A 12,585-nucleotide genomic window follows, 5' to 3' on the forward strand; every position below is an offset into this window, starting at 1 on the left:
TTGACTTATTGGAAAACAATATTATTTACCTTTATTGTTTCCCTGAGAATAGCGATTTCTCGGGTTAGGTGTTCGTTCTCGGCATAGAGCACTTCCATTTGCTGTTGCATTTCTAGACTCGGGCCGCGCATGCGCAAACGCAGCTCCTCCTCTAGTTGTCTCACCAGCATTGCTTGTTTCTGCAACAAACACAACATTAAAGAATTAGAAGAATCCCATGAAATTCGGCCTCAAGAATATTACATCACATTACACTTGTTCATGGTCTTAATATTAATCACTGACAAAGCTTATGATCTATCTCAATAAGACTCTTAAACTAAGCTATTCACAGAAAAATTATAGATAAAAATGGATAGGTTGATTTTAGCGAAATGGCATCAAGAAATTTCTTCATTTGGAATAGCGTTTAAGACTTGATTAATATAGGCTATACGGTAGATTCTTTACAATGAGCATTGTCATATGTAGTGGGAAGTGACCCTTGTACGAGAAATATGGACCCAAAACAACAGAAACTTTGAAAAAAATCATAAAATAAAAGTCGAAAGGCAAAAATAATCAATTGATGAACGTTTTTATTGTGGATGTTGCCCACGTGTGCTTTTAGCTTGTAGAGGGTTATTTTATGATTGAATATTGATGCCTGAAGCGGGATTCGAACCCACGACCAGGTATCGCTAGCAGACTGAAGGGTGCAAAGGCTAGTCGTCTGGGCTATGCCGGCCAGCGGATTTGAGACATCAAAACTTGCCATAAGATACAAGTAACAATGAAGAAACAAGAACGCTATTTCCTGTTACTTGCCCTTGAATTGCATTCATAATAATAATAAAGCTTTATTTACATTCACAATTGAACAAAAGCCTCTCTAAATGAGGTACGTTTCTGGATGACATTAAATAGATTTTACATATTTACAATAGTTAATTCAGGTTGGAGAATATCAATTTTTTGTGAGTCCATGTAATATTATAATCTGCTCACTATCAGGCTCCACAATTTTCTATCCCTGGCAGTTGTTGCCCAGGCATGCCCCACTCGCTGACAGAGTTCGTCCCTCCATCTGGTATTTGGCCGTCCTCTCTTTCTGATTCTGTTCTAGGAACCCACTCTCTGCACATCCTGGTCCATCGTTCGTGAGACATTCTTGCAACATGCCCTGCCCACTTCCACTTTGTTATATGTGCCTCCTTCTGTAGATAGGCTATTTTGTCCTCTCTCTTCTTAATATATCTGTCTTCCTAACTCTTTAAGGCAACTTAATCCCTAGAATGCTGCGCACCATTCTTGTGTGCGTTGTTTCGAGCTTCTCGTCCAGTACCTCTGTATGCGTCCAAGTTTGGGAACCGTATAATATAGCAGGGCTTATGCACATGGTCAGAGCTTTTGCTTTCAAATCGTTGGAGTAGTTTCAATTATAATTTGTTTAAAATTACCCCCTTCAGTTTAACAATAACGAACAGTTAATATTACATGAGATATATCAGTATCATCTATCTTCTGTAGAAGACAGTGGCAAGGCAGAGAATCGGTAACGCTGTTCTCCCATCTTTCTGCAGTCCATTTCTGCAGTTCACCTAAGAGTACAGTAATAATTATTTTATTCAGTGGCTTACAAAACAATACCGTAGAGTAGTTCAGGTACTCACACTATAGGCTAATGGCTAATTAATTTAACATATTTCATTATCTTGGAACATTAATGTATTTGTCTAAGAGTCCTTGAGGTACAACCCTGTTTCAAACAACATCAAACTTTCATCAATATACTGGTAATAGGCCTATACCATGTATTGGTGCATTAATATTAGCCATTGAGTGTATATTGTCAATTGCTGGTGAATTAACCAAATTGAACGTTTATTTTCAAAACAAGGTCATACTCCTTCAAATCAAGTCCCATTACAAATAAATGTTTATAGAAAAATTACATTTCTAATCGATTACATTGATTTATCGAAGAATATGAAATACATCGGAAACTTATGATTTTTGAACAAATACTCTATCATCCTAGATAATAATTGTAGAAGCCATACGGTACCGATATACATGGGTAGTGTATGCTGAGCTTTTTGTGGGTAGTTTATGCTAGTCTTGAAGAGCTTTTTTAAATGATATTTCATTAATTCAACGTTTGCTACAATGCTAATAGAACAGAATTTGTTTTTTTAATTCGACCAAAAAATAGGTTTTGGTTTAGTTGTTTCCTAATAATTGACTAAAAGAATAAGGTGCGACAAATTTGTCAAACACAATTCCCAACACATAAAGTTGCAGTTATTTGCAGAATTCAAAATTCAATTTTACACAAATAAATTATTCTTTGTCGCAAACGAGATACCAAGCTCTTTGGGAGTGATAACATAAGTTACTGTAACTGTATTGAAATAAAATTTTAACACAGTACCGTAGGCTATTCAAAAGAGTCGGCAAATAGTTTGGTTTTGATTTTTACACCTACTTCTTATCAGTTATTAACCTTATTATGAGATGTACCTGCTTGAGCTTTCAATTATTCTAAATTTATATAATTTCCTTGATAATACCAGTACCACTGTCGAAACGATGGAGTAATATTCCTGAAATCCCTCTATATTATAATGACACTGGCAACTCAGGGCACGGAGTAATGAAAAATGAACAACGGAAAATTTCCCTACAGTATTCCGCGCACAAATAACACAGCTCAGGTCTTCAGGTTAAAAGTAGCAAGATTTTTTTAATGCCATTAAAATTGAATTAGAATAAATTACAACTTGATGTACATTTTAAAAACAAGAGCTGGAGGTGAAAACTGAAAACAAAAAGCATTGACAGAACAAAAACATAACCTTTCTTTCTGAAGTAACTGTGATAGACATGCCTTCTGAATACTTTTCGCCAAAACATTATTTCTCAAATACTATTATTTTGTTATAAAACTTGTAATATCGTATTAATTGATGCAATTATCAGTAGTTTGATGATATAAATGAAGTATATATGTATTTTTATTGATTTTTTCTCTTCTTGACTCTAAATAATAATCTTTACAAATAAATATTATTGCCTCTCCATATGAGTAAAAAGCGGGAAACTTGAACTGACGGCTAATATCCTATTATATTAAGCGAGCAATTTCTGTGTATCAGTTTATATTATAACTGTTTATCTGGTTATTTATGTTCAACTAATCTCGAAAACGGCTTTAAAGATTTTTACGAAATTTGGAACATAGTAGGTTTATGATTTAAGAATTCGATTGCACTAGGTGGTTATTAATCACCATTGCTCATTATTGGGAAAACTTGCTGAATGAGATCAAAAGGATAATTCATCCTTGGCTGAAACTGCTAAGACTTTTGTCTTCTGCTGTGGATGGTAAAATGTGAGCGAATGATTCTGTGGAAAATCAAAATATCGCATCCCCGAAATTCATAAGGTGACGCATAGCCAGCTATAAAATATAAACACAATCATTTTAGAGAATTGTTCTCTGTTTATCAATAAATAAAAATAACGAGCGAAGCTCGGTGCCCCGATATTTAAAATCCTAAACAGAGAAATGTTTTTCTTGTTATGGTGATATAGTGATAATATATTTCCTTAAGTTCACTATTATGGATTATTCAATTATAATAGATCAATAAACTGAAAAATTTCAAAGGGTCGTAATAGTTTCTCCATTACTTCTCATCCCTATAATTAGGACTATAGTGAGGTCCACGTTATAATGGCAGTGGAGAAAGATAGGAGAACAACGTTGCCGATCCTCTGTCTTCTATAGACGGTAGCTGATACAGGTTTATTAATGTAATATTAATGGTTCATTCACGTTTAAAATTATCAATTATATTTTATTAAGCAAGAGATTATATTTTTTAATAATTTCATAATGAATTTTCATAATTTCATCAATTAATTATCAATTCTACATTGTTGAAAGACGATCTGGCAACAGAGCAATGCGAGAAAGAGATAGCGCTATCCGCTTTGTTGAATGATAGACAAGGATAGCAATACCATTTCCAATCAAACACTGCCATTATAATGTGGACTTCACTATAGTTCATTTTATTCTAAATAGAACTATTGAATAGACTTTATTTAATAGAACCAGAGACAACTAATACAAGTATCATTACTTTGAACAGTATCTTTAATCTATGATAGAACACTATTATAGATCAATAGAACTATTTTGAATACGGTTGAAAGAGTTTTGATATAAGGTGCTTCAAAAATAGAAGGTTTTTAATATTGTTGATGCATGATAATCTGTATAGAGAAAATACAAATGAATTAGTATTGTGAATCGAGTAAATAGGGTACGGCTGTGGTATTGTTCAAAATAGCAATAGAATAGGCGTTTATTGGGTCGACTGATTTAGCTGTTGACAAGGCAAGGGCAGCCCTTTGCTCACTGATGTGTGCAACACAGCTTGAAACCGTTCTGACGATCGTTTCTTGCTCTCTGTCGCCATGTCCTTTATCCTCTCCGCGTTGGCCTTTCAGTGCTATAACTCAAAGCAGCCATCAATGTGGAGCCACTTCACAAATTAATTTCCCTCAGCAATTCTAAAAATGAAGAGTGCTCTGAACACTCAGAATAATATTTTCAAAGCGTCACACCCACTCTTTGACACCTTTATAAAACGATGTCCTTCACATATAGAGTTTCTCGGATTAGAGAATGGTCTTCTCTAGAATGTGATCATTCATATTCAAACTACAACTTACAAGACTGTATCAAATTATGATAAGATGTCATTTTATTCTACTTCCTGATGTAATCATGTTTCAACGTGAATAATCCATTGAGAAGGGGCAGAAGTGGCGAATAACGTGGTAAATAATTAAATCGACAAATGCTCCTAGAAGTAGAAGTCATAAACTAATATTATACGTTTTGTAAAAAGTGGTATAACTACTATTCATTTAAAAATTATTCACTGATAGCCTATTGATAAACAATACTCCTTGATAAATTTAATATAGAATAAGGTTAAGGAAAATACCTTTGAATAAGTTTCAGAAGGATAATTATTACTATCAAGTTGTCTCAATCTATTCTTTATTTTGGAGAAGAAATAAGTTGAAGAGGCTTTTAAGAGATGAAATTTTCCAAGTCGACTCCAGCTAAGAAAGAAGAGAAGTAGCACTCTCACAGTCGTTCAGTCCCTCTGAACCGGAATAAATGGGAATTTAATTAATGTGTCTCCTTTATCCTTTTTGCTTGATTACGGCCCAGAAATCGAGCAAGTGTCTGGCTTGCTTCCAGCTGTGGCCTCTATCAACAACCACAATCTACTGCCAGCCATTTTTTCCTTCTTCAACGGAACGAATAGGACTGAACTCTATTGATCACTTTTTTTGCGCCTTCAATTGTAAATAATTCAGCGATTATATCCTAAGGATGATATTGATCGACAGGAGAGTTGTTTCGTATTCACCGCTAAGATATGTCATGAACCGACTAAGTAGCTAATAGTCTCACATCATATACAAAGTATTTATGTAGGCTATATTTCAACCAATATGAAATCAACCTGATTGATTGATCTATCCAATGGAGAAAATAAATCATTCGTATTATGAAATATCAATATTACTGTTCGCACAATATAATTCAATGCTGCATAATCAATGTGAAACTGATGAAATTGCAAACTCGAGTCAATTTCAATGAATTGCATGGATAATCGAGCAACGTATTTTGAAGAAAAAAATACCTAATACATAAAATACACAATTCATTCAAATACCTCATTTACATTTATCGAAGATTGGAATTAATATGAGCCTACCATGAAGTTTTCTTTCTTATATTATTGAGTGATTAGTCTGGGAAGAGTGTAATTGATATTATTCGATTGATTTTGAAATACAACACATTATAATATACCCCTGTCACGGATTTGTTCTCAAAAATTGTACCAACAAGTTCCATCCAAAATTATGGTTATTCTCATTATGAATGATCCAATTTATATATTCAAATTTCGAAAATAAATGTGAGCTATAACAAATTTGAGAGTTTTCAACAATTGATACCATAGAAAAATATTCCATATTTCTCAATTTATCGTTTTCATTGTATATTTTTGTAAAGCTTTTTTGTATTTTGTTTTTGGCAAATGAATTCATTCATTCTTATGAGTTGATGTCATCATCATTGGCAATCATTGGCTCAACAATCCAAAGTGGATCTTGTCCTCCAACATTTGCCTCCATTCTACTCTGTCCATGGCAGCATGCCTCCAATTCCTGACCCCAACAACTCTTGCATCTCCGGCAACTGCATTCATCCACCTCAACCTTGATCTACCAGGAGGTATTCTACCTTCCATGTTTTGAGCCATTATCCTTTTAGGTGGAAATGACTCATCAGCTCTTGCAACATGGCCTGTCTTCCTGAGCCTACCTACTCGGATAAGAGCCAGAACATCAATATGACCATACATGTTGTACATATCAAGATTTTTCTTCTGCACCATACTCCATCCAACTGTACTCCTCCAAAAATTCTGCGGAGAATCTTTCTCTAAAACATGCTTATCAGGTTCTCATCTGATCTTGTTAGTGAAAGTCTCACTGGCCTATGCCTTAGGTAAGCACTGGCAAAGTTAGTGTTTGGTAGATAATAATTTTTGTTTCGCGGCTCAATTCTTCGACCTGAGATGTTTGACCAAACCAAAGTATGCCCTATTTGCCTATAGGATTCGCCGCTTGACCTCATTTGTGATATCGTTTTTATAGTTGACCAAGGATCCCAGATATACAAATTCGTTTACCCATTTCCAGCCCACATGCAGATATTAGTGGCGATTGATTGGCATTCAACCTCTGAGCATGCGACCTTGATGAGACCATGATCTTTGTTTTCTGCTCATCCACAGTCTAACTCATGTATGTTACCTGCTGACCTTTTCATGTGGCTGAATGCTTCCATCATGTAGGATACTGATCTAGTAGCAATATCAATATCATCAGCATAAGCCAACAACTGAACAGATTTATTGAGCAACATGAAATAATGTATAAATATCAAACGGAGCGCTGCAGATAGCGTCCTTGAAATTCTTGGGAGGGAGAGGGGCTCAAAACCAAATCCTTCACATATAGAGTTTCTCGGATTAGAGAATGGTCTTCTCTAGAATGTGATCATTCATATTCAAACTACAACTTACAAGACTGTATCAAATTATGATAAGATGTCATTTTATTCTACTTCCTGATGTAATCATGTTTCAACGTGAATAATCCATTGAGAAGGGGCAGAAGTGGCGAATAACGTGGTAAATAATTAAATCGACAAATGCTCCTAGAAGTAGAAGTCATAAACTAATATTATACGTTTTGTAAAAAGTGGTATAACTACTATTCATTTAAAAATTATTCACTGATAGCCTATTGATAAACAATACTCCTTGATAAATTTAATATAGAATAAGGTTAAGGAAAATACCTTTGAATAAGTTTCAGAAGGATAATTATTACTATCAAGTTGTCTCAATCTATTCTTTATTTTGGAGAAGAAATAAGTTGAAGAGGCTTTTAAGAGATGAAATTTTCCAAGTCGACTCCAGCTAAGAAAGAAGAGAAGTAGCACTCTCACAGTCGTTCAGTCCCTCTGAACCGGAATAAATGGGAATTTAATTAATGTGTCTCCTTTATCCTTTTTGCTTGATTACGGCCCAGAAATCGAGCAAGTGTCTGGCTTGCTTCCAGCTGTGGCCTCTATCAACAACCACAATCTACTGCCAGCCATTTTTTCCTTCTTCAACGGAACGAATAGGACTGAACTCTATTGATCACTTTTTTTGCGCCTTCAATTGTAAATAATTCAGCGATTATATCCTAAGGATGATATTGATCGACAGGAGAGTTGTTTCGTATTCACCGCTAAGATATGTCATGAACCGACTAAGTAGCTAATAGTCTCACATCATATACAAAGTATTTATGTAGGCTATATTTCAACCAATATGAAATCAACCTGATTGATTGATCTATCCAATGGAGAAAATAAATCATTCGTATTATGAAATATCAATATTACTGTTCGCACAATATAATTCAATGCTGCATAATCAATGTGAAACTGATGAAATTGCAAACTCGAGTCAATTTCAATGAATTGCATGGATAATCGAGCAACGTATTTTGAAGAAAAAAATACCTAATACATAAAATACACAATTCATTCAAATACCTCATTTACATTTATCGAAGATTGGAATTAATATGAGCCTACCATGAAGTTTTCTTTCTTATATTATTGAGTGATTAGTCTGGGAAGAGTGTAATTGATATTATTCGATTGATTTTGAAATACAACACATTATAATATACCCCTGTCACGGATTTGTTCTCAAAAATTGTACCAACAAGTTCCATCCAAAATTATGGTTATTCTCATTATGAATGATCCAATTTATATATTCAAATTTCGAAAATAAATGTGAGCTATAACAAATTTGAGAGTTTTCAACAATTGATACCATAGAAAAATATTCCATATTTCTCAATTTATCGTTTTCATTGTATATTTTTGTAAAGCTTTTTTGTATTTTGTTTTTGGCAAATGAATTCATTCATTCTTATGAGTTGATGTGCTCTATTCCCCACATAAAATCCTACAGATTATTCAATAGCATATCATAGAGTTACAAATCTTTAATCTTGTAAATCTGTATTACAGGATGACACTTTTTGTGATCCAAATACAATAACTTATAACATTATTTAAACTTCAACGTTATTCAATTTGAAATATACTAGAAATATTTCTGATTATTGTTTCAGGCATACAAGTGGCTTCAGATGGGATAAAAAAATGTGGTGAAGTGCGAACACTATCAAGGTAGGCTATACAATTTATATAGACAACTCAAATATAAATGTGAGAGATAATAGTATGACTGGTGGCTGACTGCCCACCTCCGCACCACTGTTGACAATCATGATCAATCTTCTTTCAAACTGTCATCATCATCATCATCATAATCCTCAGTTGGAAAGAGTCATCGATCACTCGACATTGTGGACTGAAGAAGACGCCACACGGCTTCTCTAAAAGACTCTCTAAAGAACAGTCTATAATATGTTATGTGTATATTGTTTGTTATCAGCGCTGTAGGAGGGAAAAGTGTACACATCAAGAAAAATAAATGATATTTGACTAATCAATGAACTGCTAAGGTTTCCAGGAACATGTAAATTCCGTTAAGTTTAAACCATAGAGTGTCATAATTATTCTTTTTAGATTGTCTTTGAATATAAAAAATAGGGTTTCAACCCCATTCAGAATAATTTCAGCCAGATAAATCTAGCTGTTTCTTGTACGCTGAAGATGTAGCTCAGTGCCACGTTCGATAATCAACAAAATCGTAAGTACTGTTGTAAAAGTGTAAGATTGTAACATAATTTATTATAAAGATGAAAGTGATTTGAAAAATCATGGAATCATGACACAGAAGAGGAAAGAGACAAATCCTCATATGTATGTATACTGTATAATGTGAGCAACAACAACTGATGATTATATGGCTTTCATTATACATGAAATGATGTCATCATCATTGGCAATCATTGGCTCAACAATCCAAAGTGGATCTTGTCCTCCAACATTTGCCTCCATTCTACTCTGTCCATGGCAGCATGCCTCCAATTCCTGACCCCAACAACTCTTGCATCTCCGGCAACTGCATTCATCCACCTCAACCTTGATCTACCAGGAGGTATTCTACCTTCCATGTTTTGAGCCATTATCCTTTTAGGTGGAAATGACTCATCAGCTCTTGCAACATGGCCTGTCTTCCTGAGCCTACCTACTCGGATAAGAGCCAGAACATCAATATGACCATACATGTTGTACATATCAAGATTTTTCTTCTGCACCATACTCCATCCAACTGTACTCCTCCAAAAATTCTGCGGAGAATCTTTCTCTAAAACATGCTTATCAGGTTCTCATCTGATCTTGTTAGTGAAAGTCTCACTGGCCTATGCCTTAGGTAAGCACTGGCAAAGTTAGTGTTTGGTAGATAATAATTTTTGTTTCGCGGCTCAATTCTTCGACCTGAGATGTTTGACCAAACCAAAGTATGCCCTATTTGCCTATAGGATTCGCCGCTTGACCTCATTTGTGATATCGTTTTTATAGTTGACCAAGGATCCCAGATATACAAATTCGTTTACTCATTTCCAGCCCACATGCAGATATTAATGGCGATTGATTGGCATTCAACCTCTGAGCATGCGACCTTGATGAGACCATGATCTTTGTTTTCTGCTCATCCACAGTCTAACTCATGTATGTTACCTGCTGACCTTTTCATGTGGCTGAATGCTTCCATCATGTAGGATACTGATCTAGTAGCAATATCAATATCATCAGCATAAGCCAACAACTGAACAGATTTATTGAGCAACATGAAATAATGTATAAATATCAAACGGAGCGCTGCAGATAGCGTCCTTGAAATTCTTGGGAGGGAGAGGGGCTCAAAACCAAATCCTTTTGGGGTTCGGAAGAAGGTCAGTTTGAGTGTTTAAAACGACTATTCTGTCTACCTTTTTCAGATTCCCATGAGTTGGAGCGGGAGGTGTAGGAGCTGAATTTTACTCAATTTAGGGTGGTGCGTATCTAAGAGCTTGGGGGAAGTGCACCCCTGGTATAATGCATCTAAGAGCCTCAATTCAAGATATTCCAGTAGAAATGAGCATCTTATATGTTGTTGGCCGTTTGCTGAAAGTATGATAACCTTAGATTTTAGTCAGGTTGATTTTTTTTAACATTATTTAAACTCATTGCAAATACTAATGCTGATTGACGATTAGTTGACCCACAAGACTGTTATTTATAGACTAGAATGTTAAGTTATGATACAGAAGGCATTGTTATACTTTGAATGTATCATGCATATATGACATGAAAAATAGAAAATTTACAATCGGGGATCATGTCCGGGATTGTTATGTGATATGCAATGCTCGATTGATGGTCCTGATATAATATAGGGTCTTCAAGAAATATTTTCCAGATTTTTTCGGCTTTTGAGCTTTTCTGAGATCAAATTTATTTTTCACAAGGTGAGAATGAGAAAGATGTGTGTGTGTGTGTGTTGTGTGTGTGTGTGTGTGTGTGTGGTGTGTGTGTGTGTGTGGTGTGTGTGTGTGTGTGTGTGTGTGTGTGTGTGTGTGTGTGTGTGTGTGTGTGTGTGTGAGTGTAAACACTTAGGACGTCGTATCAAGATGCAATTTTCTCGGTTATCGATCAAAGCATGAATTATAGTGAAGTTAAAAAATCTTCCAATTCGGAGTGATATGCTGAGCAGAGAAAGTAGCAATGTGTGCATCCCTAGGGATGAAGCGGCCGCGATGTTGACGTGCTAGAGCGGACAGCTTTCTGTAGTCTTTAGTGAGTGTTCAACACCTCATGATACGCGCATACTAGTTTCCTCAATGAAAACATTGCATCGTCTGAGCCTGTTTTGTCAATTTGGCAACCGCACTTGTTTCTATGAACCTATCACTCTAATTGGCTGAGCTGATACTCCATTTTCTCCATATCTCTCTACTTCTCATATCTCCCCGAGTTGGAAAATGTTTATATTCAACTATAGAATTCAAGAACTTGAAGCTTTAATTAATTTTCTGTGAATATAAATTCCCCTCCCCCTCCCTCTCTAAAAATAGTTACATATTAATATGGTAACAATCTACTCTTCAATGAAAGAGCTGAATCACTGATTCGTGATTACGCTTTAATATGAACATTCATATATAGCATCACTTCAATGGTGACCTCATAAAATAATCAGTAATAGTCGTATCACCATTTGAAATAAATCTATTCATAATCATAGTAAGCCTATAAAGAGCATAAGGAGACTAAAATATACGCATACATCACTCATAGAAACATAAAATTGAGTCATCTTGATTGTGCCTTTCAATAATTTACATTTGATCAAGAATCAGTAGTTAAATTAAGTTAAACCATTTTTTTAACAAATATCTGGGTTTAGCCATTTTCAAGCTGGATTGTTCATCTAGAATGTTCCATTGCCGCCAAAGTGTTAAGAAAAATTATTTAAAATTGGAAAAATTCATCTTTGCTATTGAGAAAACCAAACAATTTTATATTAAAATGAGGCCTGACTTGGAAATTGGTCTGAAATATCAGTGAATTTCTAAGAAAAGGGCCCGTGAGTTACATGTCATGAAACATTCTGGAAAAATGTCATGATCTCATAATCCACAGCAAAAACAATATTATTTATCCTCATTCTCTTTGAACTCTGGAGCTCATGAACTTTAAGAGTTCATGGTCGCAGTTGTAGAAGTAGACATCTGTCTTTTTTTCTTCTGTTGAGAGACGACAGGCATTTGTCCGCTTTGGAGTTTTCTATTTCTAGACTGCAAATTAGAATCTATTCTAGGGAATAGTCGAGAACGCTTAAGTTCCACTCTCTTTTCTCCAACTTAATAGCTTGCCGTGATCTCTTTTTCTAAATACAGTGATGTCTTAGGCTATATTATAAAAATACCTTTTCATAATCTATATATAAGTTCGATTTAGTTATAAAAAAT

The 12,585-nt window shown here is 34.9% G+C and overlaps 1 protein-coding gene across 24 annotated transcripts in view; it reads right to left on the minus strand.

The window, feature by feature from the left end:
* LOC111047183 (ELKS/Rab6-interacting/CAST family member 1) overlaps window positions 1–12,585 on the minus strand; it is a 125,108-nt gene that overhangs the window by 52,535 nt on the left and 59,988 nt on the right. For 18 of the 24 annotated variants that reach the window (XR_005570476.1, XR_005570477.1, XM_039421156.1 and 15 more), the window contains exon 2: window positions 30–179. Coding sequence is in view for 21 of the 24 variants with exons in the window: in XM_039421156.1 (XP_039277090.1) it covers window positions 30–179 (150 nt within the window). In the remaining 3 variants the exon portion in view is untranslated. Of the gene's footprint in view, window positions 1–29; window positions 180–2,485; window positions 2,848–12,585 lie in introns of those variants that run through there. The other 6 variants (XM_039421178.1, XM_039421171.1, XM_039421173.1 and 3 more) reach the window with 6 other exon arrangements.

This window comes from Nilaparvata lugens, chromosome 2, assembly GCF_014356525.2.
Source record: "Nilaparvata lugens isolate BPH chromosome 2, ASM1435652v1, whole genome shotgun sequence".
Lineage (NCBI taxonomy): Eukaryota > Metazoa > Arthropoda > Insecta > Hemiptera > Delphacidae > Nilaparvata > Nilaparvata lugens.